This window comes from Desmodus rotundus, chromosome 5 (assembly GCF_022682495.2).
Source record: "Desmodus rotundus isolate HL8 chromosome 5, HLdesRot8A.1, whole genome shotgun sequence".
Taxonomy (NCBI): domain Eukaryota; kingdom Metazoa; phylum Chordata; class Mammalia; order Chiroptera; family Phyllostomidae; genus Desmodus; species Desmodus rotundus.
The window spans coordinates 24,418,392-24,441,393 of NC_071391.1; the positions used below are offsets into that span (position 1 = coordinate 24,418,392).

The following is a 23,002-nucleotide window of genomic DNA, read 5'->3' on the forward strand; positions in this document are numbered from 1 at the left end:
CCTTCAGGGCAAAGGGCATTCTGCTCATCTTCATCTCCGCTGCAATATCTACATGCTCAGGTTTAGCTAAATGGAATTGAATTCTCTAGTTAATTAACGCGTTCAACAGAAACCAGCTCAAACCTTGGGGGGGGGAAAGGGTATTAAAGAGTTAGTACAGGAAAAGAACCCACAGGAGCCTTCTCTCTTTGATTTCAAGCCAAAGTATGACTTTAAAAGAAAACTATATTTTCTTATGCTGAAAAATGATAGAATAATTATGTGGATAGAATAATCCACAGTAATTGCATCACTATTAATTGGTTCTAGTGCTTCAATGAAACTGAGAAAACACTCATCTTAAATAAAAGTTTATATACTACTGTATTTTTGAAAGAAGAAATTAGCTTTGAATAAAATTTCAGTCCAACCACAATAGTAGTAAACAGGGCATTTCCTGGTAGCATCTCGATGCTCCCTGAGTGAAGAAGACGCACTAAGAGGATTACAACAGGGGGAGAGGGGAGGGGGGCAAAAGCCGATATTCCTGGTGGGTATGTTTTGAAATTGGCTTGAGATAGAAATATCAGTGCCCAACCCCTTACTGTTTGTTCAAATCTCTTATTGACAAGTAAAACCTTTCCTACAGAGAAAAATTTGGAACACGTAATCCGTGTTAGTAATGTGGGAGACAGCTATAACCCTGACAATTACAACCTGTTGCTCTTTTGTCCATTTCAAAACAAATTTGGAATCTACTACAATGGCCAACTGGCAAATGCATCTTTCAACAGTTCTCTATTGTTACTTAAATTGGTGGAATTTTTAGATTGCTCCAGTTTAAGGGCAATAAAATTATATGTTTCCATGAAATGGGTGAGATTTAAACTTCATGGTAGTTAATATAAAAGAAAAAAATCATGAGAAGGATAGCTTGAGGGGTGACTGGTTATGGGAAAATATGGCAGAAAAATGGACTCTCTGGTGTTTGGCAGGTTTGTATTTTGCCAAAACGAAAAGGAAACTTACTTTGGTTCTAGCCTTTTGGTATGATCAGATTTCATCAGAACATTAAAGACAAATTTCAGTATGGCAAGAACAAAAAAAATACCAAGTTATAATTTTATAACGAGGGCGTACTCGTTAGAAGTTAACTTGTAAATTCAGCAGTCACGGATGCCAGCAGAATGGTATTCTGTATGTCAGAGGAGGCTGGGAAAAGGCAAACAATTCTTTGCTGTCCTATTTCTTTGGAGAGCAAGTCATTGAGGAATAGTATTTTCTACAAATAACTTACATTGTGGAAAATTAAAAAAATTTAATTTACATTTTGAACTGATTGCCATTAGAACAGGATTCAGGACTTTAAATGAAATCCCAAGTCTCTTCCATGTTTTTGGACTATGGGAGCTATTTAAGGGTTGCTTACCTAGATTTTGAACTTGCCTTATTCGGTTGCATAATTATGTGCTCATTGATATTTCATGCTTTCAAACTTTCTCATTTTTTTGTCCTTAGAAGAGGGGTAGCTTGATGGGCTCTAGATCAGAGAACGGAATCAAAGAGAGTGAAAATCAGAGGCAGGAAGAAAGGGATTTTAGAATATTTCTTATACTTATGATTTAACTTATCTATTAAGTTATTTAATTTGGCTCTAAATTCTCTTTCAAAAGTATAAAATTGTATAAAAGTTTTATGTAGTAAACAGCTTGTTTAGAATGAAGGTTGTGATTTTCTTTATTCAAGAAAAATTGTATTGTTCTGTATTTTGTTCCTCAGTAGATTGGTAAGAAAAGGCAAGTGGTTCCCTTATTCTTCTGAATCTGCACAGGAACATGAAAGGCTACTCCCGTTTCATGACTGATTTGGAAAAAGAAAATTAAACGAGGAGTTTTCCCTGACACAGCATTTGGAGGCTTCGTTTTCATCAGCGCAGTTTATGAGACAGGCAGTGTCATGGCGGGCGGTCGTTAAAGGGAGCTATGTACAGCGCCTGGCAAAACAACGCCCCTTTTTATTGCAAAATCTTTTATTACAAAACCATAAGCCTGTCATTCTGTAACATAACAATATCAGATTCAAGCCAACCATATGAAAATTTAGGTGAAATGTTCAAATTAAAACTATAAGTTACCATACCCATATTATTACCCTACCAACCACATTCAAGCAGATGTTACTTCTGCCAGACCCTGTATATAGGTATTCAAAAGAATAAAAGAGAATTTCCTGATCTGATACCCAACAGGACTTAAAAATGATTTTCTAATCACATGTAAGAGGGCGTGTATTTAGAAAACTGTCAACATAAATGTTTTATGCACATACCCAAACACACACACACACACATGCACACGCACACCGCTACACACACATACAGAACATATTATGTTGCAGTTTGTCAGAACACTTTTGTTTTTCTGAATTCCAATTTTCACAGTTTTTACAATTTTCCCAACATTCTTAAGTGTTTAGTCGAAAGCTAAACTATCAGACTAAATTTAAAAGAAAAAGGCCAAGTCACAAAGAGAAATTTAACAGCCGTTGTCAGTTTTAAGAGTATCAGAACCTCGGTCTTAGCCAGATTTTTTTTTTTCTATAATACGAAATGAAGCTGGTAGTGGCCCTGGCTGTGTCTGGTCTGTGTAGAATCACTTGGGAACCGTCCAGCAAAATCTCTCTCAGAGAACAGCATGGTGTTAATACTGGGTGCCAACCCAAGACAGACACAAAGGACCCCTTCACCCTTCACCAATAAGCCAACTGTTAAAAGATTAAACCATGTTGCGGAGATAACAAGAATGTAGGCGCTGGCAGCAGGTGCGGTACAAAGAAGCAGTTGGCAGTGTGTTTCTCCTGTCTGACTAATTCCAGTCAAAACAATCTTCTTCCCAGTTGCAGAGGAGAGGTTGGAGTGTGATGGCAATTCGAAGTTAGGAGGTTGAGTTAGAGTGTTACTTTCAATGCTAAGTCCTGTGGCAGATGGATGAGTAGAATATGATTTATGGTTGCTCAGAAACTGGGGGGGATTCCCCCCCAGGATCCAGCCGCGACTGGCGAGCTGGGGAACACGCAGTCAAGGAGCTGTAAGTCAGATCTGCTCGTGCGGTGGGGTTGCTGCATTCTTAAAATTTTAGTTTTACATACAGAGGTCACATGAGATGTTCTTGCTTTGACAAGTAGCTCTCTTCCATTGTAGAATAATCACCACGTATATTAGTTATACCCTTTTGTTATCGCCTGACCACATTTAAAAAATATTATCCTTAAAAAATTATCAAGTAATTTTTGTATTTAAAAAATTATTTTCTACCCAACAAATATCCAGTACTAGCACCATTTTAGAATGGACTTTTTACTATTAGAAAATAATTTCAATTGTTATTGAAGCCACATCATCTATTGGGTTTAAAGCAGAAACTATCATGGCCCCATAATGCTATACAAATAAATATCAGTACTTACAAACTTACTCAGAGAAAGCAATCACGTAAGTTAGGAGATAAAGTATTAAATCTGAAGTAATAGAATCCCTATAGGCGATGTGCATGCCTGTTAATTTGACAGGCAGGTGTAAGTGAGAAATGGTAGAAGGTACATAATTACCTTTGACATAGGTAACCTGGTAACAAACGCAGATACAGTGTCTCCCCAGTAGGTTCCCTCCTGTGCACTTGCACAATTATAACTGAAGTCTCAACTCATATCCCTTTATTCTTAGGAAACTGTGGACTCCCAACTGTTCTTGCCTTTGATGTCTCCATCCCGTGATCCATTATGTCTACCCTTGCCAGATCAACATCACTAAGATCTGCTATAATCCAGCCCCTCCTGCCTGACTTCTTTCAAGATACTGCACTTTTTGTTGCTGCAGCAGCAATGAACCTACCATTCTTTGAATACCTAGAGTACTATTTAATCATATGGAGATGAACGTGTGTTGTGTGTGTGTCTGTATTATTGCCTCTACTGCTGTTTCTTTAGGGCAGGAAAACTACAGGGTAAGGCAAATGTAGGTTTACAGTTGTGAGTACACAAAACACAGTTTATTCTTGTATTATTATTTATTAATTATTGTGTTATTTTCTGTACAAACAACTGTAAACCTACTTCTACCACACCCTGTATTTCATATCCTATATCACACAGTCAAGGGTCTTGCATGTCAGAACCAGTGCTCAGCAACTATTCATTGAATTGAATCCAATGAGATGAGCACTACTGTTTCGAAAGAGCCCTTCTCAATCAAAACCATAGTGTTCTAGGATAACTTATTTTGGGTAAGGGTATTGAGGAAAGTGACTTTCAGACTATACTTTAAAAATGCATTCTTGTTCTCATGGTGCAGGTGGATCCCAATATTGTCCTCCATGCCTCGGTTTCCATTGGAAAGTGGGGTTCCTCAAGTAGTGAAGTGAGCAGCAGATGTCAGGTGGTGCCGTCAACACTGTGGCCTGCAGCCAGCGTGTGGCTGATCACGAAGGTACCCAAGAGCGTCTGCTCTCCCTGAGTGACTTCTGTGCTCACCGGCTCACCGGCTCACCGTGTGCTCCAGTGCCCTTCCCTCTCGCACACAAGTGAAAGCGTTATAAATTGTTGGCCATTACAAATGCTACTTCTCTGCACTTGGTTTGTCTAGTGCGGAGGAATTCTGTGGATCCCCATGTGAGCATTCTGTTCACTTTTAGATGTGCTGAGTAGTGCGTACTCCAGAGTATCCTTCAACCCAGCGTGGAGTGTACGTATAGTCCACAGACTCGCCATTTTCACAGGATTTGTCTGAATGTTGTTTGCTTCCACTCTCAGTCTTCACTGCTGTGCTTCATGGGGCCTGGTGGGTTAGCACCATCTAATGACATAATGTGGTTTGTATAAGGACAGTTTTAGAAGAAATCCCTGAGTGTGAAATGTGAACAACGCCTAACGCATTTATACCTGCACATTGGCACTATTTAATTTTTTACTTTATTATTTTACTTTCAGATATGATTTAAATTGGGCACATAATTGCCCTCCCCTTCCCTCTTACTATTGAAATATGTTTTGCATTTTCCACCAAATACATATGCCTGGAAATAGATGGTGCAACTTGTATCTCTCCTTGCTGCGTCTCCCTCAATCTCCTCACCATGGACTATTTTTGCTTCTTCGTAGTGCTTCCGTGGGTGCAGAGTAATGCAGGCAAGACTGCTGCTGTTAGTTTGAGGTGAAGGAGAGGAGGTCCAAACTGTTTTCTCAAATGAATATTTAAATTGCCCTTAATTACTATTTTTAGATTCTTGAGAGAGTTAAAAACAAACATACAGAGTAACTAAGGCATAAAAGTACTAAGAAAAATTATTCATTTTATGTTATAAGCCAGAATGAAGTTAGATATTTCTTAAATCTGCTTTCAACCTGGAGACTCTAACTCCTAGCCCTTTTGAAGTTGTATTTTGTTTCTGATTTAATGATAATACCCATGGTATTTAGTCCCAGAGTAAAACTTCAAATTGGTACGAAGGTTAAGGATGTGTTTCAATCTTTTCAGTTCACTGCACGTTTTTTCTGTGCATACGTATTTCTAGTAAGCTCTGTAGTTACAACTGTAACAAGTGACATGTGATGGACCCCAAATTGCTGTGCTGTGAAATATGCACAGAAAAAAAGGACAAATGAAGATATCAAGGTCTGTTGTGTTTGGCGCTGAACTATGAAATGCCACCTTGTTGGACAGGGAGGATCGCTGATTCTGAGCACGGCTCGCTGGCTGCTAAGTTGCGGGTAGTGTTTCACTTTCGGCAACTGTTAATATCCGGGGTTATCCAGGCATAATGACCTCACTATTTGTGACACATTGTTGAATTTTCTGGTTCTTTTAACTTATTTAGACCTTTCTCCCCTCTCTATTCATTGGAAGACTGGGATGATCCTGAGCCGAGCGGTAACTCAGGGCTGCCTAGCTATTGGTCATCCAATCAGAATCAAGGCCGCTGAGGGAACCTCGCTAGAAGGATATAAATTAATCCTACAGAAAAGGTAATGCTTATAAGTTATTTAACTGAAAACAATACATGTTAATTTCAAGATTTCTGAGCAGTCAAATCATGATGCCTCCTGGCTTAGAGGGAATATTCATTTGGTGTTTAAATTTGTGTCCACAATATCAGCATTAACTTTTCTAATCTAAAATAAGCTGAGAACATCTCCCATTCAGTTTGGTAGTGTTTCTTAGGTATTGTAAAAGAAATGTTGGCTTTACCATGCGCCTATGTGGCAGACAGGCTGCTGCTTTACTCTATAATTATGGGAACTAATTTCTTTATATTTATTTTGGTTGCTAATTAAAAATATAATGTTCTGTGTGTATTCCTAACCTTTTTTTCATCTTCTAAATATAAAATATTGAACTATAAAAGAAAAATCAAGGAGACATACTATTGCTGCTTTCTGACTTGGGATTATAAAATTAAAAAATAAAATTGAAAAATTGAGCTAGGAAGAAGAAAAGTGATTTATATTCAACAGTTTGGAAATAGTTTCCTAGTGTTTCTGTTTCTCTTGCTCATTTACCTTCTGATTTCACCTGTGTTGACAAAAATAAGTCCTATTGTACCTCAGGACTTTGAAAGCTGTTATCCAGCTGCTTCTGGATGGATAGTCAGTCAGTTTGTGCTTAGAGTTGAAACCAGAACGAGGGCATTTCAACACCAGAGAAACTAGCCCAGTGCTCATGCAGAAGGGAAGTTTTCTCTAATATGCAATTCAGATTGTCCAGCAAGTATTAGAATATCACATAATGATTAGGAATGTGACTTACGGAGTCAGATTCACATGTATAAATTCTGGCTATTCCTTTTACTCTAACAAAAATTAATTTCTGAGCCTGACACTACTCTAACTTGTTTATATTATATTTTCACATTTAATCCCCACAACAACCCAATGAGGTATGCATTATTGTTATCTTCGCAGTTGAGGAACTTGCGGCATAGAGAAGTCATCATTCACTCAAGGTCATCCCTACTAAGCGGTTGGGCAGGGATGCAAACCCAAGCGGTCAGGCTCTATAACGTACTCTTAGCAGCAACACTACACTGCCTGTATGTCGAACTCTGGTCAGACAATTGCCTGACAAGTATAGTAGCAGGTATCTCAGGGGATTAGTGGGGTGCATTAATCGAGAAACACAAGCAGAAGGCAGAGGGAGGCGTTAGCTCGGCAGCATGCAAACTAGCCAGTGCTAGTAGTGCCCTAAACACACGGTTCCCGAGGAAGGATAAACAAACCCAAAACCATCCCCCGTGTGGTGTGGTGCTCTATGTGGAGTGGGTGACAAGATTTCCGGAGCAGAATCCGTGCTATAAATGGGAGACGTATCAAGATTCAACCTGTGCTGGTAATGACAAGGCCAAGCCTTGGAACACGGAGCCACAGATGCTTCAGCTCACTCAGTCTCTGGTTATAACAAGGAGAAAAGTCAGGCAATTGTAACTGACCTAGAAATTGTATAGATATAGAATTAACAAACAGGATATTAAAGCAGTTGTTATAACTGTATTCCAGGTATTTAAGAAGCTAGAGAAAAGATTAACTATGTTAAGTAGAAACATGGAAGATATAAAAGTCTCAAATCACATTTCTAGAGGTGAAAATGGCAATGTAGGAAATGAAAAATAGATGACAGCAGATTAGACATTGTGGAAGAAAATATTAATGAACCTGAAGAGAAAACAATAGGAACTATTCACAATGAAAGCCAGGGAGAAAAAAAATTGAAAAAAAAAAAAGAACAGAGTATCAGTGATATATGAGAAACTTTATATGGCCTGATCTCTGAATAGTTAAGGTCTCTGAGGGGAAGAACTGCTCTCTGCAGCATTTCCGATTTTGTGAGAACTATAACCCACAGATCCATGAAGTCCAACAAATTCTAAGCACAAAAAACACGAACAAATGAAATCAAGCAGTACCTTAGTAAAATTACCTACAAGTTGTGATGAAGAGAAAAATGTTAAACGCTTACAAAAAGAAAAGACATTCTATACAGGAGGAACAAAGTTGAGGTCGACAGATATCTTGTTGGCAATAATGTAAATGAGAAGACAGTGGAAGAACATCTTTGAAATATTTTTAAAAACCTGTCCTTCCCAATATTTCAAATGTTCACAAATTTTTAAAAAAGTTATTACCAGCACACGTGAACCATAAACAATATTAAAAGAAGTCCTTCAAGTAGAAGAAAAATGATACCAGATGGAAATGAAAAGCACTGGGAATAGTAACTACATAGGTGGTATAAAGACCTTAATTCTTATTATTTCTCTTTAAATTATAATGTATTGTTTAAAGTGAAAAATAATATAGAGATAATATATTCACATAGACATGTGAAAGTAAAATATACGAAGGCAAATGCTATTTAGAGAGAAATGGAAGAAAGATACTATATTTGTCAAATGGCATGACATCAACTGAAAGTAGACTGGTAAGTTAAAGATGTATATGAAAGGCCCTAAAGCATCCACTAATATAACGTAACAAAGAGTTACGGTAACAAATAAAAAATGTCGATGAAGTGAAATCATAAAAAATATTTAATCGGAAAGAAGATAGATAAAGAAGGAAAGGAGAAACAAGTAGGACAAAGAAAAAATAAATAACAAGATGGTAGATTTCAACCAACTGTATCAATAATCACATTAAATGTAAGTGATCTAAACACCTCATTTAAAAGTGAGATGTCAGACCCAGACCAGTGTAGTTCAGTTGGTTGGAGCATCGTCCTGGAAACCAAAAGGTCATGGGTTTGATTCCAGGCCAAAGCACATGCCTGGGTCGTGGGTTTGGTCCTGGTCGGGGCATGTATGAGAGGCAATCGATTGGTATTTTCCTCTCACGTTGATGTTTCTCTCCCTCCCTCTCTCTGTCCCTTCCCCTCTAATAAGCATGTCCTCAGGTGAGGATAAAAAAAGTCAGATGCCAGATTAGATAAAAAAGCAAGATCCATCTATATGCTAATTTATAAAAAAACCCTTTAATTATGAGGACGAAATAGGTTAAAAGTAAATGCATGGAATTCATTTATACGATGACAATACCAATACAAAAACTGCTTGAATAGCTAAATTATTATCAGACAAAGTAGACTTTGGTTTTACCATCAGGGATAAAGATCATTTCATAATGATTAAGGGGTTAGCCCGTTAGGAAGACATAAAAATCCTGTACCTTTGTTCACTTCTTAATACAACTTCAAAATACATGAAGAGACAGCTGACAGAACTGCAAGAAGAAAGAGAAAAATCTACAGCCGTAGTCAGCAAAACAATATTGTTTCAATAATTAATAGAACAAGCAGTAGTAAGTCTGTAAGAGTATAGAAGATTAGAATAACAGAGTTAACTAATTGACATTTATAACTTAATGCACCCAATAATAGCAGAAGACATGCTCATTTCAAGTGCACAGCATATTAAACTAATACTATATTCTGATTATAAAACAAGTCTCAATATAGTTAACAGAAGTCATATAAAATATGCTCTCTGATCATAATGGAGTTAAATTAGAAATCAATAGCATAAAGCTTTCTGGGAAAACCCTATATATTTGGACACGGAGTAACACATTTGTAACCCATGGATCAAAGAACACATCAAAATAGAAATTAACAAGTATTTTGAGTGAATGAAAGTGAATGTAAGATGCAGCTAAAGAAGTTCTCTGAGGGAAATTTGTGTAAATGCCTATATAGGAAAAGAAAAAAGATATCAAATCAATGACCCCAGATTCCATTTTAAGGGACTAGAATAAGAAAAGGAAATTAAGGTCAAAATGAGGAGAGGAAAGTGAATAATAAAAGCGAGAAGGGAAATCAATGAAATAGAAATCAGGAAAATAGAGAAACCCACTGAAACCAAAAGCTGTTTTTTTATTAAGAAGGATTAAAAAATACTTAATAAACCTCTAGCCACATGGTCCAGGAAGTAAAGACAAAGAACCCAAATTACTACTATTAGGAAGGAGAAAGATGATATCACATAGTTACTAAAGGGATAATAACTGAATATTTTGAACAAGTATGTGCCAGTAAATTTGTCAGTGTAGATTTTTACGCTGGCAAAAAGGACCAGGTTTTTAAAGGACACAAATTAACAATGTCTATGAAACAATGTAACCTGAGTAGTGCTATATCTCTTAAAGAAACTGATTTTTCATTTAAATCTTTACCACAGGAAAACTCCTGGTGCAGATGGTTTTACTCGCTTCATAAAGAATTCTACCAAACATTTTAGGAACAAATAATAGCAATTCTACACAATCTGGCCCAAAATAACAGAAGAGGAAATACCGTGAACCCCTTTCTATGAGGCCAGCATTACTTCTGATGACAAAACCCAAAGACATTACAAGAAGATAAAATAATAGACCAATATCCTGAATGAACATAAATGCAAAAATTCTTAACAACATTTTAGCTAATTCAATACAACAATAATAAAAAAGATAATAAATATATCACATGACCAGGCAAGCAAAATTGGTTTAATATTTGAAAATTAATCAATGTAAGTCACCATACTGGCAGGCTAAAAAGGAAAAAATTATGTGACTATCCAAATAGATACAGAAAAGCATTCAACGAAAGTCAACGTGTTGATCCCTAATGAGAGCTCTCAGAAAGTTGAGTAGAAGGGAACTCTGTCCACACGACAAAGGGCATCTGCGAAACACCCACAGCTAACGTACTTAATGGTGAGAGACTGAATGCTTCCTCCCAAGGTCAGGGACAAGGCAAGGTGGTCTACCCTGAGCATTCCCACTAAGAACTTCATGGAAATGTTTAGCCATTGTAGGAAGAAAAAGAAAAGAAAAGGCATTTAGATAGGAAATGAAGCAGTGAAACTGTCTATATTTTCACATGACATGATTTTCTGTGTAGAAAATGCTATACAACCTAAAAAAGTTCCAGAACTAATAAATGAATTTAGGAAGCTTGAGAGCTTGAGATCTATACACCTATATTAGTCACATTTCTATATTCTAGCAACAAACAATTGGACATTGAAATTGAAAATACCATTTATAATAACATCAAAAGTGTACATACTTAAGGGTAAATCAGACAAAATATGTCTCAAGCTTGTGCACTGAAAACTACAAAACATTGCGGAGTGAAATTCAAGACCTAAATAAATGCAGGTATATAGTGTGTTCTCAGATTGGAAGACTCAATATTGTTGTGATGTCTGTTCTCCTCGAATTGATATATAGATTTAATGCAATCTCAATTAAAACCCCAGTATGCTTTCTTTATATAAATCATCAAGCTGATTTTAAAATTTATGTAGAAAGTCAAAGACCTAGGATAGTCAAAACAATTTTCAAAAAGAACACGGTTGGAAGACCTGTTTTACCTGAGAAGACTTATTATAAGGTCACAATGATTAAAAATGGTGTGCTCTTGGCACCAAAGTAGACAGCAGATTAATGAAACAGAACAGAGTATCCAGGAAGAGGCATACATATGCACGGCTGGTTGATTTTGACAAAAGTGCAAGGAAATTCAGTGGAGAAAGGATTTTTTTTTTTTTTTTTTACAATAAATGGTAGTGGAACAACTGGAATATTCACATCCAAAAAAAAAAAAGTAAGCTTTGATTTTTCCCTCATACCATAGAGAGTAGTTAACTCAAAATAAATCATAGGCCTAGATGTAAAAATCTAAAACTGTAAACATTTTAGATGAAAACATAGAAGAAAATACTTACGATCTAATGTTAAGCAAAACTTTTTTTATTCACTAAAATATAAATTGATAAATTGGACTTCATTAAAATTAAGAAATTGTACTCTGAAAGACATTGTCAAGAAATGACAAGCTACCCACAAGGAGAAAATATCTGCAAATAACATATATCTGCAAAATTCACGCACCACTCAAGAAAACAAGGGCAGATAAATCATTTGGACAGACACTTTAACAAGGAAGGCATACGTAGGAAAAGGTGTGCAACATCACTCTTCATTAGGGGAATGCAATATGGACCCACAATGAAATGCCCCCACATTAGCGGTACAAGGTCTGATGTTTAAAAGACCGGCCATACCAAATGTCGGTGAGGGGGTGCAGCAACTGGAATTCTCGTACTTAGTTGGTAGAAATAGAAAATGGTTCAGTCGCTTTGGAAACAGTTGGTACTTTTCTAAAATTTGAAACATGTATCTACCCAATTACCTAGGCATTCGCCTCCTGGAAATTTGCATAAGAGAAATGAAAGCCCATGTCCTCTCAAAGACTTGAACACACATATTCCCAGCAGCTTTATTTATAAAGCCAAAAGTAAAAACTGAAAACAACCCCCTAAAATGTCCATCCACAGGTGAATAAGTAAATAAATCATGGTATATCTATAGTATAACATATTGCTCAGCAATAAAAAGGAATAAACTCTTGATGTGTGCAACAATTATGTATGAATCTCCAAGTAATTACTCATATATTTAGGGAAAGCAGCAAACCCAAAAAGAGTATATATTGTTTATTCCATTTATATAAAACTTCAGAAAATGCTAACTAATCTAGAAAGGTGATTAGTACTTGCTTGGAGATAAAATGGTGGGGAGGGGTAAAAGGGAGGGACTGCGAAGGGGCAGAAGGAGACTTTGGGATGATTTTTTTGGGGGGTGATGAATATGGATATGTTCATTGTCATGATTGCTATGATGCTTTAGCATGTATATACATGTTTCAAAACTTACCAAATTTTGCGTTTTAAATATATGCCTGTCAGTATGCATTATCTGATAATCATATGTCAGTTATTCCTCAGTAGTTGTTTTTAAAAAGAACAAAAACCAAAGAAAATAAAACAAAAAGATCAAATGGATGGGTAAGGAGTGCCCGAGTGGGCACCTGAGAGGGAAACGGTGAGGGAAGACCACTCTCAGCGGGAGAGTTGACCAGTGGTGTAGTTCGGAGGGGCAGGTGCTGGGAAAGGTTCTGCACAGACCTTGATGAATGTGCTGTCCACGTGCGGGGCTCCCCCGGGGCTAGCTGGACACTGAAACTAGTGTGCATGTGGTCTCAGCCCTGACCTGTACGTCCTACTCTGGCCCGGATTATCACAGAATTGGGTGGGACTAAAGCCTAAAACTTGCTGTTCTTGTAGAGAACAGAGCACGGACAAGGGAAGAGATAGTTTAGAAAATTAAAAATGTAGTTTTATTTGAAAAATGTCTATTTACAAGAAAGTATGTGGTTTACTTTAGAAAGGAAGGAAAGAGGGAGAGTGGGAGAAATGGGCAGGAGGAAGGGATGATCCCTATGCAAATGAGGATCATTTGCCTCTGTATTAAAGCAACTTGCCTTTTTCTGAGAAACAAAACCTGTAAAATGGAGGCAAAAGTGCAGAAAATTTGGAATACTAGAGGTTCTCATTAACTGGGAAGTTACATTTTGGTTTTTAAAAAGCAATGAAGACCAAGACTTACCTCTGTGCCCGAGTTTCTGAAATGCCTGGATGACTGTTTCTTAACATGATCATGTTTCATTATAAATAATAACAAATGTCCCCATCTGACAGCAACTTCTGGAGACAGATTTTTTTCTCTTCTCCTCTAGGAGTACAATGTAATTTTAACAAATGCTATGAATCAAGACATAGCCTTTTATATGCTAAAAATAATAGAACTAGCACTTAAAGTAGTAACCTGACAACTCACAAAGAATATCGTAAACATATCATGCCTCATTAGCTCAGCTGTGTCTCATTTAATGCCACTCATCTTGTTCAGTAAGCAAGTGCTTGCATGTACTTGTCTTTTTAGTGCTTTTTCTGTGCTATGCATCTGACCATGAGTGGATGAAAGGCAGAACAACATCCTTACCAAGTAATCTGAAAGTCACAAAAATTCTAAAAATCATAAACTTTAAAACCTTTCCTCCCAGATATTTTTTGGTCATCTTATAGACAAACCAAAGAACTAAATTTCTCCTTTAGGCCATCATTAAATCTCAATTTTGCTTGATTTTTAAAGAATGTAAGATCTGGCCTTTAACGGTAGATGCGTAAACTAATTAAAGTAACACAGACACATCCATCCATCCATACACAGAGGCTGAGTTAGACTAAATATCGTGAATGCTAGATCTTGTTTGGCCTGCACATTGTTATATCTTTCGAATTAGTTGTAAGCCTATAGATAGAGGGAGATTTCTCACCAAAAAATACAGATTTCTGTTTTTTTCTTGAAAAAATCGGAAGAATGGGCTCCACTGGATTTTCATTCTCTCATGCCACTGATCAGGCAGGGATGGGTTTCCCCTTCAGAGAGAACACATCTCCCCAGTTTGCTTTATTCCCCTCCAGTCCCAATATCCACCCTCACACCAGCTCTAGCCTGCCTTATTCATGTCCATTACCTGTCTAGTAACCTTCCCTGTTTTTCTTATTTCAGTGTTAATCTTTCAGTATGTTTTCTGTGTCTACTTCCCCCCCAACACACACACTTAGGTCTTGCTGGAAATAGAGTGGTAATTGGCCAACATTCATTTAGACTACGTGAGACACTTCTTTCAAGACCCCATTGGATGCAACGAGCAAGCATATCTGCATCATGCTAGGTGCAGAGATGGGAAGATAGACAAACAGCACATCACCAGGAAGTCAGAGAGACGGACAATCATCTACTTGGTCAAGTTATCTTTTAAATAGTGTTATCTTTTTTACCCAAATTTGACATCTGAGGATTAAAATCATCTGTTCTCTCTAATCTCCACCCCAATCACCAAATCAGTTCTTCTTTTATAATATTTTATGTATGTAGCTCTTTCTTCCTCACCTACTCTCATCATTCTATTTCAGTGTTTCCCAAAGTCTGGCCCATGGTCTACACACATCCAAATTCCCCAGAGTTCTCATAATTGAAATCAATTGCCATACTTATTACTGTGGATTTCTAGGGGGTCCAGACCTTCTGAATCAAAATCTCAGCTAGCCCAAGAGTTCTTCACATTTTCTCCCGTACCCTGGGTGTGGGTGAAGGGTAGTATGCACTGAAACAGTTCTGGACGGCTGCCTTTCCATGTTGTGCCCAGATCATAGAGCGCCTTGCTTTGGAATAGAGCATTACCAGGCACTCTTACTATCGACCACTGATGCTTCTGTCAAAACTCAGAGGCAGTAGGAAAAATCTTGTTTAATATCCCATTGCACTTAATTTAATTCATTCGTCTTAACTTTTGTAAGGTTTCTAAATATTAACGAATACCTCATTAGTTAATTTAGGCATGATTAACTTCATCACATTTTAGTTTTTCTTTCTTAGACTTAGCTCTGAAAATTAGATGTCTCTTAATGAAATTTTCTGGTCATTTCAGAAACAGATGCCTGAGGTTTCTAATTTTCCATGGTATCTTTTTCCATCCCATTTTCTTAACCCTTGTACTCAATTAAACCCCTTTCTATCTCAGCAAGGATCTTTTCAGGGGATAGAAATTTGTATAATATTCTTGGCGATTCTTTTTATTCTCTAAAATTTTTCGTCACTGTTGTCATTGATAATACACACACACACATCCCCCTGCACACACACAGACTCCACAGCACTTGGGTGCTTACGGAAGGAACTGGTTCTCTTAGGAAAGACTGTAGCTATCGAGGTAGCAGCGGTGATGGCAGAATGGCAGAATCCTTGGTAGAGTGTGGGCAGCCCTCCTGCTAGGCGACATGGAAAATGATGCTTTTATTTGAAACCTACAAAACGTTTCAGTGTGAAGAAAAGGTGTCAATCTCTAAATTACATTTTCATTATAGACATAAAGAAGATGATTCTCAGAAGTGGGTGTTTGGAACTGACAGCTGTATTTATTCTAAGGTAAGGATTTTATAAGCCACAGCTTTTATTCCTAAGTTTTTCTCTTCCCAGTTTTATATAAAATGCACTGTCTATTGTTGAGAGCAAGGTATGCTTTTTGTGCACAAATGATTTAACTCCATTCTCAGAAGTTTAGAATTTAATTTAATTTAACCCAATACTTTCCTTTGAGGTATGGTTTGACTTTAAAACAATAGTTTTCCAAAGCTAAAAATAATTTCCCATAATTTATTGCTAGGAAACAATCCAGCATTTCAGGTCATTAGTTTTCTTTCTTTCTTTTATCTCATTATTTAATTTAATTTATTATTTTTCTTGAGATATAATTGACATATACTATTGTATAAGTTGAAGGTATACAATGTATTGATTTGTTAGAAGTGTATCTTGCAATATGATTATCACCATGGCATTAGCTAACACCTCTATCTTGTCACATAATTATTTCTTTTTGTGTAAGATTAAGACAAAGCTGTCTTAACAGCTTTGAAGTTTATAATATATTATTGTTGACTATAATAACTATGTTGTGCATCAGATTTCCAGAACTTATTTATACCTACTAGCTGTAAGTTTGTACCCCAGTTCCCCCACCCTCCTGGTCACCACCAGACTTCTCTGTTTCCAGGAGTTTGGCTTCTTCCGATTCCACATGTAAGTGAGATCGTGCAGTACTTGTCTCTCTGTCTGACTTGTCTCACTTTGCATAACGCCCTCTAGGTCCATCCATGGTGTCAAAACTGGCAGGCCTTCTTTCTCGTGACTCAGTAATATTCCAGTGTGTGTGTGCATGTGTGCATGGAAATAAAACACATCCTGCATCCTGTTTATCCATTCATCCATTGACGGACACCTGGACACTGAGGTGGATTCCATGTCCTGGCTATTGGGAGCAATGCTGCAATGCACGTGGGACTACAGATGCTGTTTCAACATCTGCACCAGTTTTCTTACTCATTACAGTGAATGAGGTTGTAGAAAATTGGCACTTTGGAGAACTGGCAATATCTACTAAAGTTGAGCATGTCTATGTAGCCCAGCAACCTCCACCCCTCCTAGTTCACTGCTAAACTGAAGTACTTACATTTACTAAAATGTTTATAGCAAGCACTGATTGAGGTAGCCTCAGTGGGGGGTAGCACATGTGGTAATCAGCAGTGGAATGGACACATCCATTGTGGCATATATATTCCATGGAATATAGCAGAACTGGAAAACTTCTGTAAAGGAGCAGATACGAAATATTTGGGGCTTTGTGAGCCACGTGATCTCTCTTTTTGGCCAACCTAGTACATAGTTCAGTTGTTATTCCGAGACAACCTGTAGCATTTGAGAAATGTAGAGAGTTTGATGCAGCTTAAAATTTTAAATTAACATAATAGCATTTCCCTGAATAATTATTTGTTGGCACACTAGCTAAAATCCCAACCCTCTTCATTAATTCAACAAGGACTATATACTTTTAGCTCTGTTCTAAACCAGAGAATTGGACGTAGCCATCAAATGTCAAAGCATTTTTAAAATTTCATTTTTCTAAATTTATTCTGAGATTCACCCCAGCTTTCCCTTTATCCTATTTCTGACTTTACCACCTTCCGGAACCAGAGTGAGGCTCTAGGTTGGTAGAAAGAGAATCACAGAAAGGCCAAAGCTTTTATTTCTTGTAAAAATAAGAAGTAGAATTTTGGGCCTGTACCAAAATTTCCCTCCCATTCTTTAGCCTGTACCTGTACAAGAAGACTTCGTTCTGAGACATCCCGAACAGAGCTGACTTCTATTACCCAATAACACGATTCTGACCTGTATAGTATCATCCTTCCCACCAACAGACATAGGAGAGCAGGACCAGGGTTTCAGTGTATTTTCTTCCCTTTCTCTCTGAGACTTAAGGTCCCTAAACATCCACTTCTACTCTGCTGGCTTTTTTACCTTTCCTTACCTTGCAATTTCTAATTTTCAAATTATTCCTAACAGTGGTATTGGTAGCTAGAAAATAATGCATATTTTTGTGTTTCAGACATATTATTTTAAAGAGAATTTTGATCCTAAAAATTTTAATGTTACATTCCCAAACACAGTCACTGATTTTTTTTATCACAGTTATTCTAGATTCACAGAGCAAAACTATTTTTTAATGAGGCATTTCATTCTTATAGAGGTTTTGAAATTTTAATTAGATCTAAATTTAGTCATATCCAAAACTATATCCATCTCGTTAAGGCTAAAATGGAGGATAGTTTGATAATTATTTGCAGCTGGATCATAAATGGAGCTCATACCACTCATTTTTTAAGAAGCCAGAATTACATCTTCAGGATATTAATGACTAATCTTGGCTCTACCACGTATTAGCTCTGTGGCCTTAGGCAAGTCATTGAACCTTTCTGGGCTTCACATGCTCTCTCTGCAAAGTAGAGATATTCATACCAGCATTTTGAGTATTTGGCACAGATTCTGTCCTATCAATAGATTCTGGCATATTGATTCTAGCTAATTCATAATTTGTAGCTATTAATGATGATAATAATGAACAAATTTAAATACACTATTGCATTTTGTTATTGTTTTTACTTGGATAAGCTTTTGTTTGTTTGTTTGTATTTAATGTTAACCATCCCTTTATTAATTTGCAAAAAGATAGGTTACTTCCTTTATACAAACCACCAGTTTCAGCTAAATTAAATATTTAAATTTAAACATGGAACCCATAAAGTATCTAGGAAATAAAGCATTGGTTAAAGCATCTAACCCATGGTATTAGTGAGTGGATATCTTTATGAGCTTGCAAACAAAGATAGAATCCATATAGAGAAAGACTAATGGCTTTGAATATATAAAAAATTTTAAAGGTTCTACATCTAAAATAGACTAACAAAAATAAGTAGGGAACTATGGCAAATAGGGGAGATCTTTGAAATACAAATGTCAGAGAATGGAGTAATACTTAACATATAATAAGACTCATATAATAGAAAAGGATGAACACTTCAATAGAAAAATAGGCAAAGGACATAAAAAGGAAATCCATGACAGAAGGAAAATTAAACTAATGGGACTACATTAAACTAAAAAGACTTTTCACAGGAAAGGAGACCATCCACAAGATGGAAAGACAGCCCACTGAATGGGAGGGGATAGTTGCCAATGGCCTATCTGATACGGGATTAATATCCAAAGTTTATGAGGAACTCATACAACTCAACACTGAAAAAAAAAACAGTAAAAAGTGGGCAGAGGATCTGAATAAACAATTCTTCAAAGAGGAGGATGGCCAATAGACAGATGAAAAGCTGTTCAATGTCACAAATCATCAGAGAAATACAAATTAAAGCCACAGTGAGATCCCATCTCACACCTGTCAAAATGGCCAGCATCAACAAATCAACAAACCAGGGTGGGCAAGAAAAGGGGACTCTCGTGCACTGTTGGTGGGAATGCAGATTGGTGCAGCCACTGTGGAAAACAGTATGGAGATTCCTCAAAATATTAAAAATGGAACAGCATTACGACTCGGTGATTCCATGCCTGGGTATATATCCAAAGAAACCCAAAACACTAATTCCAAAAAATATACGCACGCCTATGCTCATTGCAGCGTTATTTACAATAGCCAGGATATGGAAACAGCCCAAGTGCCCATCAACAGACGAGCGGATGAAAAAGTGGTGTTTCATATATACAACGGAATATAACTTGGCTGTGAAAAAGAATGAAATCTTACCCTTATGACAGTGTGGGTGGACCTAGAGTGTATTATGCTAAGTGAAATAAGTCAAACAAAAAAAAATACCATATGATTTTACTTTATGTGGAATCTATAAAACAAAATAAGCAAACAAGCAAAATAAAAACGGACTCTTAGATACAAAGAATGGACTGAAAGTTGCCAGATGGCAGGAGGTTTGGGGGGCAGGTGAGAAAGGTGAAGGGATTAAGAAGTATAAATTGGTAGTTATAAAGTAGTCATGGAGATGTGAAGTGCAGCAGAGGGAACATAGTCGGTAACATTGTGATAACTGTACGTGGTGCCAGGTGCCTACTGGAAAGACCAGGGGCACTTTGTCAAGTCTGTGATTGTCTAACCACTCTGCTGTACACCTGATACTAACACAAAATGATATTGGGTGTCAACTATCATTGAAAAAGTGTAATAGTTCTGCCTCAGTAGAATCTAAACAAATATGAAACAATGAGATAGCATTTTCTCCTTATTAATTATGGGAGATATAAAATTAGTAATATCCAATATTGATGGAGATTGTGAGAAAACAAACATACTTATTTCCTTTCTTATAGTAGTTCTTTATTTATTGCTGTGTTACAGATTATCCCCAAGCATAGTAACTTACAGCAACAAATATTTGTCATCTCACAGTTTCTGCGGCCTGGGAATCTGGGGGTGGACAGCTGGGCAGCTCTAGCTCAGAGCCTGTCATGGGGCCACAGTCAAGGTGTCGATGGGGGCTGCTGCCATCTGAGGCTTGATGAAGCTGGGAGATCTGCTACTTCTACACAGGCTCCCATTGCCTTCGTCTACATAATTCACCCATTTGAAGTGCACCATTCAGTATGTTTCAGCATATTCACAGGGTTGCACTCTCATCACTTCATCTAATTTTAGAACATTTTTGTCCTCCCTAGAAGATACCTTCTGCCGCACACCTATTTCCTCCATTCTCTCTACCCCAACTGCAGCCCTATTTGTCTCTAGATTTACGTATGCTGGACATTTAATATAAATGGAATCATATAACATGTGGTCTTTAATAACTGATTTCTTCCACTTAGCATAATGTTGCCCAAGCTGTTCACATTGTAGCATGCATGAATAATTTATTTTTATTGCCAAATAACATTCCATTGCATAGAAATATCACATTTTATTTATCTATTTATCAGTAAATGGGCATTTTGTTTGCTTCCACTATTTTGACTGTTGTGAGTAATGCTGCTATGAATATTAGTATAGAAGTTTGTTTGTGGATATATGTTTTCATATCTCATTGGTATGTAACTTGGAGTAGAATTCCTGGGTCATATGATGACTCCATGTTTAACATTTTAAGGACTGGCCAAACTGTTTTTCAATGCAATGACACCATTTGATATTCTTACCATCAATATATGAGGACTCCAATTTCTTCACATCCTTATCAGCTTCTGTTATTCTTTGTCTTTTCATTATAGCTACCCTAGTAAGTGAAATGACATCTCACTGAGATTTTGATTGGTAGTATTTTGCTAATGACTAGTGATGTTGAACATCTTTTCAAGTGTTTATTGGCCATTTGTATACCTCCTTTGGAGAAATATTTTCTAAGATCCTTTGCTTATTTTTAAATTGAGTTGTTTGTCTTTTTATATTGAGTTGTAAGAGTTCTTTATATAGTTGAGATACCTATCCCTTAATCAGACGTATGATTTGCAAATATCTTCTCCCATTCTCTGGGTTGTCTTTTTATTTTCCTGGTGGCATTGTTTGTTGGGAACCACCCTGCCTGGTTTCAGAAACTGTAATCCCTCCTGGCTAAGGCTGAGTAAAAAGATCTTGGGACCATAAGCCACTTAGGAAGCAAAGCTTATCTTCCCTGGCAAAGGTGCTGCCTCTGCCCCCTTCCACTTCACCCTGCTTGGCCCCAGGCAGATGACTGGTTAGCCAATGATGGGTAAGATTCCTCAAAGGAGGGATGACCTAAGACAGGCATGATCATGAAGGGGCCCTCAGGGGAGGACTTGGGGGCTATACAAAGAGCATATACAAAAAGGGGGTGATGGACCCTCACCCCTCAGCTTTGACATAGCTTGAGTCCTCACTCTGTCTGCAAGAAGTCTCCTAATCTCTTGGCTGCCTTATTTCCCTTGCCTGCCTTAAACCTGAAACAATACTGGAGGTGGGTGCGGCCCTGTGCTGGACAGGGCGGGTTCCCCAGGGAGATCAGGCCTAAGAAAGAATGCATAAAATCCTATGAAACCTACTTTGCTAATACCCTCAATTTAAATGATAAGGGTCCATGCATGAATGAGTTTGTTCCCCAAAGTTTTATGGCCCTTTAGCTATCTGACCCTGACTCAGAAAAAGTCCTCAGAGTTCTTTGAGTGTTATCTATTGTTTGATCATTTATGCCTGACAATGACTGATGAGCTTTACGTATACACCCTGTATTCCTATGCAAATTAAACCCAATAAAAGCCTGTCCAGGCAAGGGACAGGGGCCGGCCCTCTCTTTCACTGAGAGAGTGGCCATGTCATCCCTTTTCCTCCACAGGATTTCTGTAGTCCATGTAAATTTGTCTCGTCTCATCCTTAACACCACGGACACTGCGGGCTGGTGTCCTCATCAGTTCATGGCACAAAAGTTTCAAATTTTGATGTAGTGTAACTTATCTTTTTTTCCCATTTCTACTTCTGGTGGAGTTCCTTACATTTTTAAAAAATAGGCTTCATTTTTTAGAGCAGCTTTAAGTTTACAGCAAACTGAGCGGAAAATACTGAGTTCCCATATACCCCGCATTCCCACACACGCACAACCTACCCGACTTTGAATGTCCCACACTAGAGTGGTTCATTTGTTACAAATGATGAACCCATATGGACACACCATTCCCCAAAGTACACAAAATCCGTATTTTACAGGAGGGTTTGCTCTTGGCGCTGTACCAGCTGTGGATTTGGATAAATTTATAATAACATGTATCCATCATTACAGTATCATATAGAATATAGTTTCGCTGCCCTAAAAATCCTCTGTGCTCCACCTATTCATCCCTCCTAACCCCTGGCAACCAGTGATGTTTTTTACTGTGTCCACAGTTTTGCCTTTTTCCGAAGTGTCGTATAATTGCCATCATACAACATAGAGCCTTTTCGGGTTGGCTTTTTTCACATAGTAATATGCATTTAAGGCTTTATAGTCCCTGACAACTTTAACATGCACATTTAGTTACACCTTTTCTAACAAAGTTTAGCTACTCAGTATCCCTGTTTTCCCAGACAATGCCCTTTAATTAGTCACTGGATACCTCCTCATATTTTTTGTTAGAGCTTTAGTTAAACACCCCAGTAAAGAAGTTTATTTCATACTTGAGGCTGCATATCTAGACTTCAGGTCCTAGTAAACAAGCTGGACGATGATGAGCAAGTTGCTTAACCTCCCTGGGTCTG

At 37.4% G+C, this 23,002-nt stretch overlaps 1 protein-coding gene across 1 annotated transcript in view; it reads left to right on the top strand.

Annotated features, from left to right (window-relative positions):
• DCDC1 (doublecortin domain containing 1) overlaps window positions 1–23,002 on the top strand; it is a 367,520-nt gene that overhangs the window by 200,370 nt on the left and 144,148 nt on the right. Inside the window, exons 14-16 of the mRNA XM_045194050.2 lie at window positions 4,328–4,462; window positions 5,879–5,997; window positions 15,780–15,840. Coding sequence (XP_045049985.2) covers window positions 4,328–4,462; window positions 5,879–5,997; window positions 15,780–15,840 — 315 coding nt within the window. The remainder of the gene's footprint in view (window positions 1–4,327; window positions 4,463–5,878; window positions 5,998–15,779; window positions 15,841–23,002) is intronic.